This window comes from Syngnathoides biaculeatus, chromosome 10, assembly GCF_019802595.1.
Source record: "Syngnathoides biaculeatus isolate LvHL_M chromosome 10, ASM1980259v1, whole genome shotgun sequence".
In the NCBI taxonomy this organism is placed as follows: Eukaryota; Metazoa; Chordata; class Actinopteri; order Syngnathiformes; family Syngnathidae; genus Syngnathoides; species Syngnathoides biaculeatus.
The window spans coordinates 26,175,873-26,196,629 of NC_084649.1; the positions used below are offsets into that span (position 1 = coordinate 26,175,873).

The 20,757-nt window shown below is 45.8% G+C and overlaps 2 protein-coding genes and 1 long non-coding RNA gene across 5 annotated transcripts in view; 1 reads left to right on the forward strand and 2 right to left on the reverse strand.

The window, feature by feature from the left end:
- Nucleotides 1–111: 111 nt before the first annotated feature.
- On the reverse strand, nucleotides 112–4,255 carry cplane2 (ciliogenesis and planar polarity effector 2). Its single transcript, XM_061832159.1, has 6 exons — nucleotides 3,831–4,255; nucleotides 3,385–3,528; nucleotides 3,145–3,297; nucleotides 1,936–2,060; nucleotides 1,722–1,861; nucleotides 112–1,228 (listed from the first exon to the last, which is right to left on the reverse strand). Exons 2-6 carry the CDS (start codon nucleotides 3,524–3,526, stop codon nucleotides 1,018–1,020), a joined length of 771 nt encoding a protein of 256 aa, XP_061688143.1. The 5' UTR covers nucleotides 3,527–3,528; nucleotides 3,831–4,255; the 3' UTR covers nucleotides 112–1,017.
- Nucleotides 3,239–11,891, forward strand: LOC133507279 (uncharacterized). The gene is made up of 5 exons (XR_009796782.1): nucleotides 3,239–3,375; nucleotides 4,769–4,954; nucleotides 8,591–8,703; nucleotides 10,500–10,646; nucleotides 11,769–11,891. It is a non-coding gene; the product is annotated as an uncharacterized LOC133507279 (long non-coding RNA).
- The window catches only part of LOC133507269 (ephrin type-A receptor 2-like), a 39,837-nt gene continuing 29,016 nt past the window's right edge, over nucleotides 9,937–20,757 (reverse strand). For all 3 annotated transcript variants that reach the window (XM_061832135.1, XM_061832134.1, XM_061832133.1), the window contains exons 4-17: nucleotides 17,038–17,193; nucleotides 16,629–16,961; nucleotides 15,295–15,422; nucleotides 14,986–15,163; nucleotides 14,798–14,900; nucleotides 14,461–14,513; nucleotides 14,247–14,372; nucleotides 13,983–14,168; nucleotides 13,827–13,888; nucleotides 13,291–13,500; nucleotides 12,968–13,117; nucleotides 12,636–12,829; nucleotides 11,819–11,974; nucleotides 9,937–10,701 (exon numbers count right to left, since the gene is read on the reverse strand). In XM_061832135.1, coding sequence (XP_061688119.1) covers nucleotides 10,593–10,701; nucleotides 11,819–11,974; nucleotides 12,636–12,829; nucleotides 12,968–13,117; nucleotides 13,291–13,500; nucleotides 13,827–13,888; nucleotides 13,983–14,168; nucleotides 14,247–14,372; nucleotides 14,461–14,513; nucleotides 14,798–14,900; nucleotides 14,986–15,163; nucleotides 15,295–15,422; nucleotides 16,629–16,961; nucleotides 17,038–17,193 — 2,144 coding nt within the window. In that variant the 3' untranslated portion in view covers nucleotides 9,937–10,592. The remainder of the gene's footprint in view (nucleotides 10,702–11,818; nucleotides 11,975–12,635; nucleotides 12,830–12,967; nucleotides 13,118–13,290; nucleotides 13,501–13,826; nucleotides 13,889–13,982; nucleotides 14,169–14,246; nucleotides 14,373–14,460; nucleotides 14,514–14,797; nucleotides 14,901–14,985; nucleotides 15,164–15,294; nucleotides 15,423–16,628; nucleotides 16,962–17,037; nucleotides 17,194–20,757) is intronic.

The window sequence follows — 20,757 nt, forward strand, 5'->3', positions numbered from 1 at the left end:
AGCTCTGGGGAAAAAAAAAAGGGGGGGGGGGATTTTTACCTAAATTAGCCAAGTCGCAGGGGAGCGCAACAATCTCCAACACAATTTACACTTTTTTTTTTTTTTCCAAGCAATGGGTGAGTTGGAACTCCAAAATTTTTATTTTTATGAAAATCTATTACAAAAGTTTTTATTACATATGTTAATATTAAAAGGGGTGACATGGTGTTGCAAGTGTAAAGCGTTGGCCTGTGGCCTTGCCGTTCTGAGGACCCGGGTTCAATCCCGGATCCGCCTGTGTGGAGTTTGCATGTTCTCCCTGTGCCTGCGTGGGTTTTCTCCAGGCACTTCAGTTTCTTCCCACATCTCAAAATTATGCAACATTAATTTGGATACTCTAAATTGCCCCTAGGTGTGGCTGTTTGTCTCCATGTGCCTTGTGATTGGCTGGCAACCAGTTAAGGGTGTAGCCTGCCTCCTGCTTGTTGGCAGCTGGGATAGGCACCAGCACTCCCAGAACCCTTGTGAGGATAAGCAACTAAGAAAATGGATAATATTAAAAGGGTAGGTGAATACAGTTGTCTGGAAAAAGGTATGAAAATATACTAATTAACTATAATGCACTCCTTGCCTAGTCTACTACTAAAGTGTACAATTTAAACAATATTTAAATTATTTCATGATATAAAGTATTTAAGCTATACATGTATTCCTACTATGGACTTTATCAGGAAAAGCAAAAAAAAGAAAAAAAGCTTTAAAAAGCCCTTTTTTTTTCTTTAAATGCTTGGGACGCATTATTTATTTTTCCATGAATTGCAATGGGAAATATCGATTTGGATTTCAAACATCACTTCTCAAAGCGCCTTTTGGAAACTTATGTGGTCGAGAACTGAGGTAGTACTGTACTACGCCCCTTCTTGGCATTCAGCTTGATTTTCCTGCAATACTTTTGATATTTTGCTGGGGGGGCCAGTAGGGTCTCCTGTTCCAAAACAACCGGATTTCCCTCCCCCCTCCAACGCCTTGAGGTCCACCTCAAGTCGCCGTCCACAACTGTGTTTGGTGTCTCGCTGCGACGCAGTCCTGGTGCCACAGGGACTCTGCCAGGCAGTTGAGGAGGGGGGCAGCGCCGTCCAGGCCGTCGCCCGCCTCCCCGCCGCCCGTGCGCAACACTGGTAGCTGCCACGTCTCCCGGAAGTCCCTCACGTCCTTTTCGGAGACGTCGCAGTGCATGAAAAGGTCAAATCGGTGGGGGAAAAAAAATTGTCAAGGATTTTTTTTTTTCTTTTAAAACTTTGGAAAAATTTTTTTTTACAAAAATATTGGTTTACTGGACAAAAATCGCCACAGCGCAAAGCCAGTGCTGATTTCTTTTTAGGTCATATTTTTAGAGTAAGTGCTGCAAAAAAAAAAAAAAAAAATCATCCAAAATTATTCAACTTTTGCAAGATTTTCTGGTTATGCAAAAATGCACCAAGTATAGAACCACAAATTAAACCCTCAATCTATAATAATCTACTTGCCCTGCTTTAAATGCCAGGTTTTATTTGCTAAAAAATAAATAATTCCAAACTTTTCATAAACATATTTTACAATTGGGGAAAAAAAAAAAAAAGATTGCACCCTCTAATTGGGTACGAGGCTGTGATTTTTTTTTTTTTTCTTTCTCTCTCCATTCAAGCTTGCGGCAAATGGGAGTCAACTCCAGAAAATGGCCGAAAGTACACGCGAAAGGATACTTGGTGCCGACCACCAAAGTCACAACCAGACCCCCTGAAGACTCGTTCCACTTGCTAATTTGACTGGCGAGATCGTCGAAAGATGTTCGGTCGGTGAAGGAGAAGAGGAAGAGCACAGCATCCGCCTTCTCCTTACAAGACTGGAAGCAAACAAGAGTTTTATTTTTGTATTTTTTTTTTTTTTTTTTTTAAACAGTGCGGCGGTCACGCATACCGGCAGCAGGTGGTCGAATCGTCGCAGGGCGTTTTCTCCGCAGTCCCACAGCTGGAAACGGAAGAAGAGGACTCTGCCGCTTTCTGTCAGCTTGACCGGCCAGTAAACCACCGTCGTCTCGATGCCTTGGACACAAATATGCGAATTTTAAAAATATTACCAGTCTTTCCAAGCCGGAATCCTGATGACATTTACCTACGGGCAGTTTGGTCTTCAGGGAATAAAGAGCTTGTGCACGTACGTCATAAACCATATTGCCAGTCAAACAAAGAATTGTTCAATGCTAGGTCCGTTGAGATGAAAATGTCTTACAGCACGACGTCCAGAGTTTTGTCCGATACCGTTAGACACAAAGGTGATAGTAAACGAAGGTATGTTGAAAAATTAGAAGAATTCGGCATAGAGGACCCATATTTAATGCCGAAGTCGATGTTTTCGCCGATAAGAAAGGATTGTTAACCCGCTTCGGCTTGTCTTGGACAACTGGATCTACACATGGGTCAACTGTGTAAGTCATTGAGATTTACACGGAAGAGTTTGAAAGCGTAGAAAAGTCTGGACGCATACGAATACTTTGTTGCCGGATCTGTTCTCAACGGGGAGATGGCTCGTCAACACGGAAGCGTGTTCAGCGACACGTTAACCTTTTCCGGAATCCATCAATGTTTTCAGATAGTATTCAATACAAATACCAATATTTCAATAAATGAGCCCTGGTTTTACACAAACTCTCATTCATTAACTGTGGTTAGAAAAAACAAAAAAAGGTGTCGTCTCCACGGAATTTGAGATTAAGAATAATTCCTGCCTGAAATGAAGCGATCACTACACAGTCGTGTGTATTTGGTTGGGCACCATCCGTCACATTCCATTGGCGAAATCCATCGATCTTTTCTGGTCTTTTCAGCTGGTATTCCATAGAATGATCTCTTTGAATATGTATCTCGTCCGTTGTGACAACCAACAGCACAACAGGTCGAGGCTTTTGTAAATATTCTCCTCCGGTTCAATGTCGAGCAGCGCTGTTTGACCGGCAATATGGCGCCGTGAAAACGGTGACGTCACGTGCACGAGCTCTATATGCACGTTACGCCAATGTTGGGAGAATCTGTACGCCGTTGCTTAATCCTTTCCTTGTATTTTAATGAAAGTGTGCCCCAAAGATGTCATTGTTTTAAGAGAAAAGGGGAAGCGACTGCGGGGTCTTACCTGTGGTCTCGTAGTGCATGCTGGGTATTTTCTTGCCCGCCAGGTGTGCAGCGAGAGCACTTTTGCCGACGCCGCTCTTGCCAGACAGAAAGATCTTGTAATGGACTGTGTCCACGGGGCTATGCGGAGGCATCACGGGAGACTCCAGCAGACCTTTCAACGCAAATGCATCGAATTGAAATTTCAATTCATTCAACTGACCAAGAAATAGCACAAGATTTTTTGGGGCGGGTAAGCTACCGAATATCTTGCGTTTCTTCTTTTGCATGATCTTGCTGAAGTATTCTTTGCTGTCTTTGCATCGGTGCCAGTCGGTTACGACGAGTGAGCCGCGTTTGGAAGCTGAAGTTATGTTGTTGAAAGTGTTGGCGTTTGATGCCATACCTGAGTGAGGCGCAGATATGACGTCATAAAAAGCGACAATATTTTGTTGGCTGAACGGTGAAAATCAAACGAGTATCAGTTCGCTGCCAAGTTCCCGCATCTCTTCCCTCGTGTAACATAACCAATGACTTTGAATAAAAACTGGACTGCGCACTCTGCATCCATCATTGGTTCCGCCATGGTCAACAGGCTCCAACTTACGGTCAGGGCAAAAGTATGGTAAACATACCCACAATGTTATGTCAAACGATGCGATAAACATATAATAGCTAATTATAAAGGTTAAGCTGAAACGCACTTACCGGTGAAAGGTTACCTCTCTGCGACCGCCTGCACCGTTTTTCAGCCAACGGTGCAACAAGAAAAACTAAACTTAACGTATTCCAGTTAAATTCGATGTTATTATTTTTCATAATTTGCAATTGCAAGGATGTCAAAGGACGTCAACTTTCACGCGAAATAGTACTCAAAGCGATGTTTTGCCCTGACCGGGAGTTGACCACGTGAAGTTCGCAGTTCAGTTTTTTTTTTTTTAATCCTACGTCATTGGACGTTACACTTTTGCCGTTATATTACGTCATCTGAGTGCGCCTTTCCCCACGACTGTCCTATTTTCGGTACCTTATAACGAAGTGAAAATGACTTTTTCATTAATCGCTATTAAACTATCATACTACTTGGTTCACTTTCATTGATACCGAAATTTCTACGACCGTACTGTGATAAATTCCGGAGTTAGATTTTTGTTATCGCTTGGCAACCGCTGTTTTTCAACGTCACTTCCGCCTGGTGAAAACTAGCGTTGTGTTCAAGGCCCCATAAAACGTCGTCAATTGTGAAACTTACTGCTCCGCTTTTGTTGTTTGTACTCTCTTCTCTCTACTTTGAAATATTATTATTTTATTATATTTGGGAGCGCGAAACTCTAGTCTTTGTTGTCCAAGCGAGCCAATCGCAGTTTGCCTCCGTTTGTTTCTACAAATCGTACGAAATGAAAACGGAAGCCAGTGCTGCGTTCAAGGCCCCTCATCAAAAGTCGTTTCCTGCACCAATGTGCTACTTCAGTGACGTTTAAACCCGTCTCTGAATCTAATGGCAATTATTATTATTGAAATAATAAACATCATTTTGTGTGTTTTAATTTTTTTAAAAGCTTAATTTACTCACACTTCTGGCCGTGAAATCCTCGTTTTATAATGCCGCTAGGTGTCGCTAAGTGCCTTCCCCTCTTTGTGTGCAGGTTACCGAGATCATTTGGTCGAAATCATAACAGAGCACTGATCTAAAAATTATAAGAAAAAAAGACTAAATGGCTTATTAGCCACCAAAGCTGAAGTCGCCATCTGCCATCTTGATCCTCCCAAAACAAGCATGCCGACCTGTGCGTTGATCGCCAGTTTTGTGCCTGTGAGAAAACATTCCACAGGTAAGTTAGGAAGATTTACTTTGACGCTTTTAAAGTTCATTTGTAAATGTTTTTTTTTTGTTTTTCTGATGAGCTTAATTCACTTGAACAAAGTTTTGTTTCCGGTTGTTATTGGTCACTGTTCAATCTCTGCTTCACCTTTATTGGCCGACGATTTTTTTTTGTTGCAAAAAAGCAATGTTAATATTTTCCCTAACTTCATCAGTGGATAAGCAAGAAAACATATTTTCCGTGAAAATTTTCATGAATTTCATAGTACAAAACTCTGCAAATTGAATTGGATTTTCAATTGCGAGGAAACAAGTTTCAATTTTCTGTCTGAAAAAGGATGTCGCAGAGACAACAAAAGAACGATGCGTTTAGCATGTATTTTCCTCATTATTTCCACAAATATATCGAACTGATTGACTTCAAATTTCATGTTTTTATGACAAAAAATACTCGTTTTTTTTTTTTTTGTTTTTGTTTTTTTTTTTTTGCTATGTCATGATGATAGTGCTTCACAGCCTGTTTTGGGAAATGTTAACATGTCACGGAAATCGGTAATATGCAAGGTTTCTTTGTAGTCACGGTGTTCGATGTCTTTCCTTTGCACGTTGCCCTTTTTGCCTTACCAAAATCCTTCATGTTACCAGAACTGAAAAAATGTCAAGCTCACACGACATAGTTTTAATTCTACATGCCAAAGTTTGAGGAAAACCCCACCCTAACCCAACCTGTAAAAAGTGTCCATGTTTTGGGAGTACCAAGATGGCGGCCAACTGGCTTCAACCAATCGACACACCGCTAGATATGAAAACTAAGCATTTTTTGTCATAAAAACATGAAATTTGAAGTCAATCAGTTCAATATAGTTTGGGAAAAATACATGCTGAAGGCATTGTTCATTTGCGCTATCCAGTTTTGTTTTTTTTCTTTCCTCCGGTGTTTAGAACAGAGGGGGGGAATAAAATGAGCCATATCGTGATCGCGTTTCTCCAGCAACATTTCTACGATTTCTGCCCTAACGATCGTTAATTTGCTTTGAATTGGAATATTCGCACATCAAAATCCACCAAAACAAAAAGCAGCGTGGCATCATTGCTTTTACGCCTCATAAGATGTGAGCCACACTTCCTCGTTTTTTTTTGGCTCAGTCGAGAGACGAAAGAGAGAACCAAAGCAGGCGTTCCCAGCAGAGCATCGCTCGCCATCACATTATCCGAAGTTTCAGGTATCCGCGCAAGCCTTTGCACGTCTGACCGATTAACTCGTGAACTTTAATGCCGTCCGGAGGCGCTGATACATAAAATTCCACCCTGGATGCTCACATGGTGAACTCCCTGAAGAATGTTCTTTATGTGGAGGGGGGGGGGGGGGGGGTTGTCACATTCCGATCAAACGGATCTCCCTTGACTCATAACATCTGCAAAAGGATTTTGGGACATTGCAGGGGCGTTTTTGTGGCCTAAAAAGTCCCAAAATGGGCATTTCTGTACAAGTTAGAAGACAATTTAAAGCGACGCACACATACCCAAAATCGGCTCAAATTTCAGCATTTTGTTTCCCTTTCTTATCGGCTGCGTCTCGAACATTATCCATGGTGGTATGGTTTTAAGTGACTGTAACGCCACGATCCGCACGGTCAAGGATGATGATCGTAAATGTTAAACCTGTTCAATATTCACGGTGGTAAAACTTTCTGTGAGCACCCTTGACCGTCACAGCCGCTCCGGGTTTTGATTTCGTCTATCTGGCGGTTTGTTCTTCTCCTCCACTTTCTGCTGCTTTGAATTTTCTGGCAGTCCCTAAGCGAGATTTAACAATTATGATCGTTTTCTGAGCATATCGGTGTGGTAAAATCTGTCATAACGCACCCCACACCACAGGATAATCGTTTTTTTTTTTTTGGATGATGTCTGGCTTTTCCTGTCTTGAACTGCAAAGGTAAAGAGCAGCAAGTTTGTCCCGATTGTTGAAATGTCTGCAAAGACACGATTGTCCGATGTCTGTAAACGATTCCGACAGATTATCTGCAGTGCTTTTCTTCATTTTTCTGAGCAGATCAGCAGGAGAAATGATCCCACACCCACGGGATAATCTTTCAGAGACCCTCGATAATCAGGCCTTGCTTAAAAAAAAAAAAATGCTTAAGTTCGGCACGATTATCAATAGCCGTCTTACAGGCTGTGCAGTTTTTTTGTGTGTACATTGTGATGTTAGTAAACACTTTATAAAACAAGCGGAGTATACGCATAACAATAATCAAGTCAAATTTGAGCTTTTACCCCACCGTCCAATCAATGTCAGCAATCGTGCGATTATCAGATGTCTCGAAAAGATGAGCGTAAGCAGTGATTTTTGTTTTTGTTTTTCCCCTTCCCGATCCGCTCAGCGAACAATCCGGGCCGATAATCGTAAATGTTAAACCTGTTGAATATTTACAGTCACAAATCTTTTCGTATCACGAGCACGGTGGCTCAGCCGGAAAGCGTTGGCCTCGCGGTTCTGAAGTCTCATGTTTGATCCCGGCCCGGCCCGTGTGGAGTCTGCACGTTCTCCCCGCGCCTGCGGTGGGTTTTCTCCGGGTGGGCACTCCGGTTTCCTCCCACATCCCAAAAACACGCAACATTAATCGGACACTCTAAAATTGCCCCTAGGTGCGACTCTTGTCTGTCTCAATGTGCCCTCCAATTTGGCTGACAACCAGTTCAGGGCGTACCCCGCCTCCTGTGACCCTTGTGAGGATAAGCAGCTAAGAAAACGGATGGATAGATTGTTAAAATGGCGTATCTGTACGCATGTAAACATCATTAGCAGTTCTTTGAAAGCGTGCGAGGGTAAACAAGGACGATGGGACCTTCTTTCAGCCCGGCTAGCGGAGCAGAATTGCGCGTAGGTGCGACATTCGACTTGGCTCTGGCAAAGTCGCCCAGTTTGTTGAAAAAGTTGCCTCAATGATGGTTTATTTCCTCGGTGGAGGAAAAGAACAGCTTGGACAAAAGAAAACTGAACGGAAATTCTTTTAGATGCAGCAGCAAAGGAGAATATTCTGGACTTTTTTTTTTTTTTCCCCCCGCTTTAAGTTACAAACATTTGAATTTATGACAACGCCGACGGAGCTCTAAAAAAATCTCAAGGATTTAACATTGGAATGGGAAATTTCGAGACGTGTGGACATGTGATTTGTTTATTTATAAGTAAAATACATTTGCGATGTCATTATTGGGTGTTTTGAGCAGACTTTACAGGAAAAATAAATTTGTGGAATGATGTTGTGAGAGATTATTTTGAAAAAAAAAAAAAACAAGTGTTGTAAGTACTTTCCGAGTACACTTTAACAGCGTACAGTCCTACCCCAGCCCCTCGACATCGTGAATCTTTTTTTTTTTTTTCTGTGTGAAATGCACAGTACAGTGGATATCAAAAGTCGACACACCCCTGCTAAACTGCCAGGATTTTGTGTTGAAAAACAAATCCGATGAGAACTTGATGTGGCTTTAGTCCCAGGCCCTGAAAAAAACATTTAACGTGAGTTTTAATGTCATTGGTTAGTCGTGAGCGTGGGCACACTTATGCAAGCCGTACATATATATATATATATTTCCTTTATAGATTCAAAATTGCACATTGGTGTGAATGTTTGTTTGTTTCGAGGTGCCCTGCGATTGGCTGACAACCAGTTGAGGGTGTGGCGGGCCCTCTGCCCAATGACAGCTCCAGCACTCCCGCGACCCTTGTGAGGATAAGCTGCTCAGAAGATGGAGCAGGTGAGTCTGAAACGCACCCACTCGATTAACGGGTTGACTTTCATAGCTGTTTTAGATTTCTTTTCTTTATTGTTAGGTGTTGCCTGAGGCATGACGGGTCAAACAAATTGAAAGTGGCTTTCCAGCCTTTAATAAGATTAGGGGCTCCCCCCGCCCCCCCAAATTCTTGGTAATTCCCCGGTTAAAAATGTGTCGTTCGCCTCAGTTGGCCGCCATTTTTGAGTCGCGGCGGGGGGGGGGGACGATGAAATTTCCCAGGTGGATTAAGTGGTCAGTGTGCGGATTTAGGTTCAAGTTTCTCCCCAGACAAGTCACTCATGTCAAAAGTTTTCAAGGGGCATGTTTTGAAAGATGACTTGTTTCACGGCTTGATTTCAAATACTTTGATCTCTGGAGGCTGCGATTAACCAAAGTAAATATGTCGCCGTCCCCGTTTCTGAACGTGCGGCTGTCATTGAACTAAATTGGTGAAACGATTCATTCATACATCTTCCCTTCAGATAGTCCACTGGCGTGGCCACTTTAGAGCGCCTCGTTGTCTGCAGTGAGTGCACGCATGTTCTTGAGACAAAATGATTAAATGTAGATCGAATGTAAAAGTTACAAACAACTGAACTGTGCTTAATAAGTCAGCTGGTCAAGCGTTGGCCTCACAGTTCCGAGGACCTGGGTTCGATCCCGGCTTCGCCTGTGTGGAGGTTGCGTGTCCTCCCCGTGCCTGCGTGGGTTTCCTCCCACGTCCCAAAAACATGCAACATTAGTTGGACACTCTAAATTGCCCGTAGTTGTGATTGTGAGCGTTTGTCTCGATGTGCCCTGCGATTGGCTGGCGACCAGTTCAGGGTGTAATCCCGCCTCCTGCCCGTTGACAGCTGGGATAGGCTCCAGCACTCCCCGTGACCCTCGTGAGGGTAAGCGGCAGCGAAAATGGATTGATGCTTAACAAATGTCCGGTAACACCGGAAGGTTGAGGAAGAGTTTGAAGACTAAATTCTGTAATTCTCGATTCTCCATCATAATATTTATTACATTATTGTCCCAGCATTTGATTATCATGTAAAATACTTTTGAAGTCTAGTCAAGGAACAATACGGGCAAACTTCACGTGGGCCGCAAAAAACTGTTTTGGACTCCTGCGCATTAAATTATGCACAGGCATCCGTAATATTCTTGCAGACAAGCGATCCTTTGAACGCGGTCACGGTTATGGAAATAATAATTTCCACATGAAGCTTCAACAACCGTAAAGGCAAGTCTTGATTTTATTTACACGCCAAAATCAATTGGCCGGACATTACGCGCTCAACATCAGAACTCCTTCCTGGCGGAACAAATGACATAAATATGAAATAAATAATAAATAAAACACCGACGGCCGTCTTAAGACGTGTAAACAAATACGATGGTTTGAGCGGGACGAACGGAAGATCGAGCGCCGACTACAAAGTCTAATAAGAACGTGTGATTCTTTACCCTGAGCGGAAAAATCTTTGCAAACATTTCGAATACTACAGAACGCGTACAAAAATAAATGTTTGGATCCCGGAAAAGACAAAAAGGAAAGAAAAGAAAAGAAAAGAAAAGGTGCCCTTAACCACCAAGAGCCTTATTTTCCGATCGACGTGAGCCCAAACGCTCGCAGTTCTTGTCCACTTTTTCTCCCGTTTGATTTTGATCACAACAAGGTCAAGTTCGTCATGGCTATCAAGTTTCTTTTCAGTCTTATTCCTGTTCGGGTGGCCTCTGAGGTCCTGTTCAGTCGTGCCACAGCGCATTTTTGATTTTTCTCTTTGCAGCCGGAAGGGTTGGGGGGCCCTGTGAGGCCGACCCCGACCCCAGCACTTTCAGTCCTCTTCGTCCAACAACGTCGGCTTGCGGAAGCGTCGGGATCACACCGCGAACACGCTGAGGGAGCTGCACTCGTCTTTCAGGCCCAGGATGCTGTAAGCGATTCTCTTCATGTGGCCCGGCAAACGAACGCCGATGTTCCGGATGTCCCTGCCGGACGTGGGGGGGGGGGAAGCGAAATTTTTAAGTCTCGAATTGCTTGAAACGAAGGTGAACAGAATGGAAATCAAACTTTCGGGACCCCGTAAAACTCACGTTCATTTAACAAAACTACCACGTGTAATAAGACAATAATTCATTTTAACTTTAATACCATAGGCTTGTACTGTTAGGGGTCGCCGCAGCGTGTCGTGTCAATGTTTGGCAGTTTTTATGCCGGATGCCCTTCCTGACCCCGGTGGGATACGAACCAACAACCCCTGGTTTACCAAATCACCGCTCTCACCACTGAGCTATTAAAGTGTTGTCTCGTTTTGAGGTGAAAAGAATTCAGGAAATATTTTGTGAAGAGAAAAAGTTGGAATTTTTCACAGGAACAGAGAATTTGTCGAGATTAAGCGTTGCAACGTTGCGATACTCATATTTTTTAGATTTTTTTTTTTTTGTAATCTTGAGATTAGTTTTTAGCACTAGCGTAAAGCTTTTAAAAAACTACCCAAGGAAAAAAGGATTATCTAGTTAAGGTGAAGTTTTGCGGTAGAAGTTGAAATGTTGTGAACGTAAAGTCAGATGTTTTCAATTTTGTCAGAATCCAAAATAAATAAATTGTACTCTTACGAGAATAAAGCGGAATGTCAAAAATATTGGAAATTCAAACTCAATAGAAGCGATATTTAGATTTTGAGGAGGTAAGAAATTTGTATTTTGAAAAGTTAATTTAAAAAAAAAAAAACATTTTTATTCTTATCATGTCATGGTTTTTATTCTGGAAAAAACAGGTTTATTTTCATTTTTCCCAGTCGCAACATTGTGATATTAACGAGAATTTTTTAACAATGGAATCAAATTTTATTTTTTAACAAGTAGGAAAGTTATTCTAAGAAAGTTAAATAGGACTACATTGATTTTTATTTTTTTTTTATTCTAGGCCTAAAGTAAAAATAAAATAAAGGCCTTTATTTCTGTCATACTATTTTTCTTTTTAATTTCTTGACTATTTTATTGGCCGTCAGTCTCCACGCCCTTTTAAAAGTAATCCGACATAATTTATCGCAAAGGGTTTTGCAAACAGCCGACGCGAAGGAAGGCGTCCCGAGTTCGGACTCACTCGTGCCTCAGGGCCAGGACCTGCTCCATGGTGGAGACGCCCGCCCGGGCGAAGCTTTCGTTGTACTGGCTCATTTTGATGGACTCCAGCCACTCGGGGACCGAGCGGAAGACGGTGCCGTCGCAGCCGCTGGTGCTGGGCAAGCGGATGGACACGCTGGAAGGGGACGGGGCAGAAGGGACTCGGGTTACTCGCCGTGTTCTCGGACACCTTTTCACCGTTTCGTCGGCTCCGGAGGGACAATCGGATCTGACGAGATCCCATTTGAACGAAAGCGTTAAAACATGACACCTGTCCTTGTGTCAAAAACAAGAAATGTTCTCAAGTTTGCAGTAACTTTTACGTCCAGCCAATTTCCTGTCCATCAGACAAACTAGCGTCGAAGTACATTTTTTTTCCCGCCATTCGGTGTGTATCACTCGAGTTTTGGTTTTAGTTGTGTGGCGACCATGAATGATAATAAATCCAACCCTTTTCACCAGGACAGTCACGGTTGCAAAATTTGGGTTTTTTTTTTCCTTCTTGTACGTTAAGGCCCCCCAAAAGGATGATTCAATCATTGTTATAATAATAAACAGCAATTCATTCATGTATAGCTAGCTAGCGTTAGCAAGGAGCTAGAATTAGTACGGCGCTAGCATGAGCGCACCTGGTTATAAGCCACGGTGCACAGAGTTTAACACTAGCGCCGCGCTAGCGTTAAATTTTCTGTGCACCGAGGCTTATAACTTGGTGCGCTCTGGAGGCTGGGAAATGTGGTAGATTTTTTTAGGGTTTTTTTTTTTTTTTTTTTCAAATTTTATTTATTTATTCATACCGTGGGTCAAAGTCTGCGATGGTGCTCAAAGACTCGGGACTCTGGAGCAGCTTGTCCAGGATGTTGACGATGTCGGTGAAGCGGGGCCTCTTGGAGCGCTCGTGCTGCCAACACTGGAGCATGAGCTGGTAGATGGCCGACGGGCAGTCCATGGGCGCGGGCAGCCGGAAGGCCTCGTTGATGGCTTTCATGACCTGCGCGGGGGGACGACGACGACGACGACGACACACAGCTGCAGTTTAGCATCTACGAGAAGACCTCAGAGGCGGAGTCTCTCCCCGTTTACGGCAAAGCCCGAGTGGGCGAGGGGTTGGCAGTCGAGCGAGCGTTACCTCGTGGTTGCTCATGTCCCAGTAGGGCCGCTCGCCAAAGGCCATGACTTCCCACATGACGATGCCGAAGCTCCACACGTCGCTGGCCGAAGTGAACTTCCTGTAAGCGATGGCTTCGGGGGCGGTCCAGCGGATGGGGATTTTGCCTCCCTGCCGGGAGAAGACGCAACATTAAGTCACTTGAAGACGGCAATCCAGATGGTGAAACGCCGAACGAATATTAAAGAAAATATCCAGCAAATTCCATGTTGATGAGTCAAAGCGGCATCACGAGCAAGTTTTTTCCTGAACTTGAAGTTTTGGGAGTGTGGCACTCGACTTACTCTGGTCGTGTACGTCCCCTCGGCGTCGTCCTCCAGGACGCGCGACAGTCCGAAGTCGGACACCTTGCACTCCAGGTCGCTGTTGACCAGGACGTTCCTCGCCGCCAGGTCCCGGTGAACGTAGTTCATGTCCGAGAGGTACCTCATGCCGGCGGCGATTCCACGCAGCATTCCCGCGAGCTGGTAGGTGGGAATCTCCCCGTCACGGTCCTGTGGGAGTGGTGAACAACAGAATAAAACGAATCAGACAACGGGCTGAATGTCATCACACGGGATCCTCGGCGGAGCGTGAAGTTCCGTTCCCAGGGTGCTGATTTCATCTCATTTCTTAATCACACAAAGTCACAACAATTTTGGGCCATAGATATAAAACAATCACATGAAAAACAGTACGCCGGTTGGTGAGCGAGCCGCTGCTAAAGAATTTGGCGTGCGCCGGTCGTGCCCTCGCGATGCATGTCAAGAACGTCTAAAAACAAAACAAAAAACCTCCGTGCAGAATAAACGGAAAACCTCCGTGCACATCTCGTCCGTACCTTGAGGTAGATGTCGAGAGCGCCGTTCTCCATGTACTCAGTCACTATCATGGCGTGCTTGACTGTAAAATAGAAAAAGCGAGTGATTTATTTAATCATCCTTAAGAAAACACATTTTTGTTTAAAAAAAATATATGGTTTTATCTGTAGGCTCACATTTGGTGACGACTCCTTCCAGGCGGATGATGTTGGGGTGAGAGAACTGGCCCATGATGCTGGCCTCGCTCAGGAAGTCCTGCCTCTGCTTCTCGGAGTAGCCCGGCTTGAGGGTTTTGATGGCCACGGCCACCTCGCCTCTGGCGGGGGACTTCATCACCCCTCGGAACACTTCCCCGAACTCGCCTGGCAGACGCGAAGACGACATCGTCACGCTCTGAGCCAACTGGCTCGGAACGGGAGGTCGGCGGTCCGATCGCTCACCCACGCCGATGACTTTCTGCTTGCTGATGGAGTTCGGGTCAATTTCCGTGACAAACTTCTGGATGGCGATGTTGGGGTCTTCGTACGTATGAGGATCCACGTAAGTCTTGAGAGGCTTCAGTTGATCTGCGGGGCGAGGGGGGAAAACGATCCAAAGTATTAGAACATGTACGGATAACGTTCAAAATACAAGTTGCTAGTCTTGACGTTGTACCTGATGAAAAGTAGGGATCCTCGGGTCCTCGCCGACGATGAGATCTCAGTCTTCTGAGAAGGGAGGAGGGGAGGGGGGAAAAAAAAAAAAAAAAGGATAATTACAGAGGGGCTGCACACGATATAGACAGGAATGTTAATAACGGCAGCTGGCTTGGAGGAGGAGCTCTCCCTATGACTTCATAGCAGAATACAGTAATCCCCCATCTCCTGAGGGGGGTTTTTGTTCCAAAAACTACTGCAAAAACAAACACCGCTAATACCCGACGGCCCCCACCCTTCAAAAAAGCCCGAAATGACACTCCCACCCACACGCTTTAAACGCAATGGAGACCAACCTTTTACGCAGCAGCAGCACGGCCACGACCACCAGCAGAACGACCGCAACACCGGCGACCGCTCCCATCACCATGGTGGAGGGGTTCTGGATCTGAGATTCAGCTGTAAAATAAATACATCAAGCAGGACATAAAATCAGCTAGTGCGCTGGATCCTGAAATGAAAGTGACTTCAAAGGGGGCGCTACCTAGTGGCAAAGTGTGGAACTCGTACTCGGCGCTGAAGCTCCCAGGGTTCCCTTCGGGACCGAGCACCTGCACCCTGAACATGTACGTCGTGTCTGGCGTGAGGTCGTTTATGTGCACGGAGCTCTTGTCCAGGATCAGGACCGTGTAGGTGGTTACGTCGCGGTCTCCGTCGGCATCCTTCACAAGAAGAAAAAGGGTGAAAGGGTCGCGGTGGGATTAGGATCGTCTTCCCAGGAAAACACGGAGGAGCCCCCTTCGCGGGATTTCACCAAAAAAAAAAAAAAAAAAAAAAAAGCACTCCGTCTTACTTTTCGGCGGTACATGAGCTCATAGCGATGACTGATGTGGGCCGGAGGTCGGCGAGACAGAGCCCACGACAGGGAGAGGCCGGTGGGGCTGCGATCGTCCAGATGGATCAACGTCACCTTTGGGAGATCTGGCGGGAAGGTCAAAAACAAAAACAAAAGTCAGTGACTCATCGCAGTCGCGAGACGTTTTGGGGATTTCAGTGGGTGGCCTGAATTCCTCACTGCGGAGAAAGTTACGTTTTTTTCCAAATATCTTATGGACATTGTGCCGGTTTCTTGAGGTCGGATGCTGAGTAACATTTGGAAGAAACATTTCCAAGTTCATGAGATTGCTTGCTTGCTGTTGTTGGTACGCTTCTGTTAAGCCCAAAATTATTCAGTTGAAGTTTGGACTCAAAATGTTTATGATTACTTGTTGAATCCCTTAACTTATATTTATCAAACTCAAGGCCTGGGGGGCCAGAACCGGCCCGCCACATGACTCTATGTGGCCCGCGAAGGCCAATCACGTGTGTCAACTTCCTTGATTGTCGGGAAAAACTGTACCAAAATTTCAAATGATCATACAAATGATAACGTCGATATAGAAGCATTTTTGTTACCAAACATGAAAAACAGTTGACAAACCCATTACCCTTGATTTCTGATTCCAAATGTAGTTCATAAATTGTGTGTAAAACAGTCATAACGGCCCTCGGAGGGAAACCGGAACGACGAGTACAACGTGACAAAAATGAGTTTGACTTAAATGGAAACGAGACAAAAAAGTGGCAAACGCTTACAAGTATCAACAAGAAACAATATTTGGTGGTATAATTTGTCAAATCCCATGTCTAGAATTATTCCATCTCTTAGTCAAAACGTGAATAGCCAATATTCAAAATGTACAGTTCATTAGAAAGCGCTAGAAGCTTCTACTACTTGGGACTCAATTGGTGATGAAAAATAAAAATGGTCAGGAATAAAAACTCGTCATCTTTAGCAAAAAAGATACACCAACAATTTCAAAAATCTACAATCTTGAATCCAAGGGTATTCGTAATTTGAGGTTTAGTTGTATTTCAGAGTGACCTCACTTGAATATGAATATGAGCTCACGTGACAGAAGGAACCGACCTCCGTGCACTCATTTTGTATTAATTTCCGAGCTTCAATTTCAAATCTATTGAAACTATTTCTGTGCATGACGGCAACCTCAACAACGCTGAATGCACTCTGAAAAGGTCAAAAGGTAACACGATAGCGACACAAAAATGTTGCTATTGTTGAGGCCAAACAATGACGAGATCAAGCCCAAGTTAACGGCCGACGAGATGGAATAAGTTTGAGCTCACCGGTGTAGTCCAGAGCGGCGGTGATTGACGCGGCGGGCCTCGCGGCGCCGTACTGGGACACGCCGCTGTGCGCCTCCACCGTGAACGTGTAGTTGAGGTGCGAGTCCAGGTCACCGACTACGACCTCGGTGTCAGGCAGGTCGGCGGCGGCGGGCTCGAAGCGGACCTTGTCGCCGCAGGGTGCGCACGAGGCCCTGTCGCACTGCTCGCACAGCACGCTGTAGGTCAGGTCGTCGCGGCCCCCCGTCACGAGCGGCGGACTCCAGGACAGGTGCAGCCGGCCTTCCGCGGGCAGGGTGGCGGCGCTGAGGTCGCGCGGGGCACTGGGCGGCGCTGCAGGAGGAAGCCGGGCGTTAGCCAAAACATCCAGAGTACCTACCGCCGCGTTATCAGTGAGAGGAAGTCTTACCGGAACACGGCGACGTGGGCGGGTCCGAGGGGGAGCGGAAGAAACCGTCCTCGCACTCGCAGCGGGTGGCGCCGGCCGCGGAGGGCACGGTGTTGTCGGGACATGCCTGACACAGTTTGCCTTCAAGGGTGGGCTTGAAGTAGCCTGGCTTGCATTCTGCGGCAAAAAGACAAAAAAGGGCACGCGCGTTTAGAAAAAAAAAAAAAAAAAATCAGTTGAGGTGTTAAAAATCTGGAAGGTTGCGCTCATCGACAGTTGACGATGATGTACACTGTTGGGAACAAATGAGGGCAAAGATCGGAAGGAATGACGGAACTGAAGGAAAACAATGAGGCAGTGTGTGTAATCTTAGGTCTTTCCGCCCAACAGGAAGCTTTTGTCGCAAGTAACCTATAATCACTGAGCCTTTGTCCGCTGAGGTATGAATCGGGATTTCCTTCCACGACGTGCCCCGGCTCGCTTTTTCCACCTGAAGGCCTCGTCTCGGGTCGCACGCCGGCAACTCGGCCCGGATGACACCGGGGTATTAAATCCGTCGGGTTACGTGATCCGCCTTCCCGACAGTGAAAACTCGGCGCTCAGGCCCTCTGGCAGCAGGTCCTCGGTTCACGACGACGTCGACAGATGACGCGCAATGAACTCTTTGTCCAGTGCTGTGAGTAATAATAATCATAATAACAATGCGCACGGCTTAAATAGTGCTCCACAAGGCAATCAAAGACGCTTTAGAACTGCACACGTTATTCATTGACTCCACAGTCACACCCGAGTAGTGGCAAGCTACTTGTGTGGCCGCAGCTGCCCCGGGGCAGTCTGACTGGTAGCGTGGCTGCCATTCTGCGGCTGCAGCCCCTCCGACCATCTGACACATATACAATATACGGTCACACTGCATGCTCACTTGCCTACCTACTGGTTTTTCATTTGATTTTTTGACGGGGTTAATCTCCAAACAGGGGACGGAAAAAACTCTCAGTCGGGATGTTTCACTTCAACATAGTTCTTCCGCACTAAGGCTAGATTTTTGGCACCATCGTTTGCTATTTTAGCGCTTTGGTGGTACCAGGGAGCTTCTTAATTTCAGAAAGCACAGAAATAACATGTTAGCAAGTTTTTCGGGAAACAATGGACGATAGGTTTATATAAATCATTAAAAAGAAATCAGAGGATGGGTTAATTCTTTGGATCTCGGCTTCGGTCTTCCTGCATGGAATTTGCACGTCCTCCCCAATGTTGCGTGTTTGTGGGGTATTTTTTTGCCCCGGGTACTTCAACTTCCTCCCACAATACAAGTATTTGCATGTTTGTTTCACGGAAGAGTAACTTATGCAAGGTTGTAAATGTGAGTTTTAATGGCTCTTTATCTATTATGTGCTCTGCTGACTTTGGGCGAGATCCAGGATACAACCTGGAATGGTTATCAAGTTCCGACTCACCCTAATTAGGAAATGCGTGATGGAAAACTGATAGATGGAAATATCTTTTATATAACCATTTACTGTAAAACCAACTTCACTACTGCGTCGGTAGTTTCGTGATTATGATCGCAGTGGTTTCCGACTAAATCTAAAAATTCTGGTTATTCCCCAACCATACAAAGTGAACTATCGTAAACAGAGTACACCCTCTAATGGGGGTGTTTTTGCCAAAGGAAGCGGCACATCGGACACCGGCGGCGTGCCGTCGTGACCATCTTAGCCGAAGCGATAAGCGAGCGGCCTTTCCGGGCCACGGGAGGTTAACGAAAGTGGCGAGTGGACGGAAAGCAGGAGGCGCGAGGACTGCGTGGATGGCCTGGGACTGATGTTTCCCGTCTTTCCTCCTACTCAGGGCAAATTATGACAAGCGAAGTTCAAGAGGTAAAAGAGCGCCGATAAAAAGGAATGGAAGAGGAAACGCTGTTCGAGCCACTTTCCAGTTTGCACGGAAACACAACAGCATCCGCAAGTCCGTCTCTCTGCTTGTTGCGACATCAAGTCGTCTTACGTGAGAGGAGCCAGGACGCAAGCCCAAATGCAGGACATGAGGTTGCGTTTCTTCGTCGGCAAGCGGACTGCTGATTGTTGACTACACAAAATGGCTGTATGTGACAAGTTACAGTGACGTGAAAACCAAGCGAACATCAGATAGGCGAGGGAATTTCAGCGGGTTTTTTTTTTCCCCAGACGATATCCGGGGTCTTTTTTTGGAGTGAAAAGCAGCCGACTATAGATAGAGAGGCGTTTCCGGTCCTGGTATAGTGTACTCTACAAATTGGGGTTACGTTACCTCCGCAGGAACAGGACCCCCATCGTAATCCGAGCCCCTCCCCGGCCCCTCCAGAGGGCCACTGTGACTGAAAACCATATCCTGTAAGGTCTCGCATTTGGCTAAGCCACACTTAGTAGGCAACTCTGGTCTCTTGCCCTACCTCATCCCCCCCCCCCCCCTCCCCCTCCACCCCCGACATCTGGATTTTTGTAAAGTCTGCAGTAAATGCCGCATTGAGTTTGACACTCGGCCTGAATTGTCCCGAAATATTGTCAATTGCCATTCTGCAACCTTTTCAACGCCGTATTGGTGTTTAGTGTTCCAAAGCGTACCAAGACACTGGATTGCACCACTTCGCAGAATTGCGGCTCAAGTATCACCATGGTGAAGGATAAGGAGCAGGTTGAGTTGAGCGGGAAGATGAATAGAAGGCCTTAAAGCGGTGGGCGTTGGGGAGGGGGGGTTGGAGGAAGGGGTCTGGACTGGTGCACCAAACAGAAGTTCTCTCTGGGGAGTCACTCAGCGGGCGCGGGGGTGTTTTCGCATAAGAAAAGGAGGCCGGCCCATTTTCATCTTGAGCCGGAGCGCCAGGACCTCTGCCACAGAGCAAAGAAACTCTCGGCTCCATTCATCCATTGTCTGGCGGGACTGGACGGAGCGGTGCCATAAATACGTTGCAGTAGTCATTGCAGCTCGTAAAATGGCGCCATGCGTGTAACGCCGCGAACGCGCAGTCGCACTCAGAGTTGGGTTTTGTCAATCGCCTCGTCGCCTGTTGCTGGAAGTTGCGCGTCTAATTGCCCCAACACTCCCCTTTGGACGGCGGCGCACACGTGAAAAGGGACTTGCGTTCCGCACCGGTGCATCTGTTAATTAAATCTGGGCTTTTGCCGCCATTGTTCTAATGAGTGGGAACACGGATTAGTCGGCTCGTTGCGTGCGTTAACCGCCGGATGAAAGGACCCGAGGGGAGGTAAGGTAGGACCACGTAACAGCTGGCCTGTTGCGCCACTAATCCTCTTGACTAAATTACACTCCACACCTAACTAAGCGGCCACGGAAACCAACCGCCCCTCATGTGCCAACTGTCGACCCGCTGCGAGACAACCTGCTTATTTGTGTCAATCGGCATTCCTTCTCCGCCGGCTTCCTTTTGCCCACAACAGTTGGGCTCTTCACTGCGAGACACATGTGGGACCGTAAGTCTTCCAGTGTCACTTTCTCCGACACCGGAAGACCGGGATGAAGTCGTCGCGTTAGCGTGCCGCGAACGCCTGCGGTTTTCCTTTTGTCACTCTCTGACTTTATTAAGAAAGAAAGAAAAAATTATTTGTGTGTAGGTTACATAGAGCGAGAGAGAAGACCCACCACCCATGGACAAAAAAAAAAAAAAAAAAAAAGACATCAAAAGATAATTCCAAGCCTTCCATGACTCTTAACATGCTTTCTGGAATGTGGGAGGAAGCCGGA

Bases quoted from the DNA above. Each gene is read 5' to 3' on its own strand.
- cplane2 (XM_061832159.1), bottom strand. From the start codon at position 3,526: ATGGCATCAAACGCCAACACTTTCAACAACATAACTTCAGCTTCCAAA. The intron at 2,061-3,144 runs GTAAGACCCCGC...TTTGTGTCCAAG, and splicing joins CATGCACTACGAGACCACAG to GCATCGAGACGACGGTGGTT. The intron at 1,862-1,935 runs GTATGCGTGACC...GTTTGCTTCCAG, and splicing joins GATTCGACCACCTGCTGCCG to TCTTGTAAGGAGAAGGCGGA.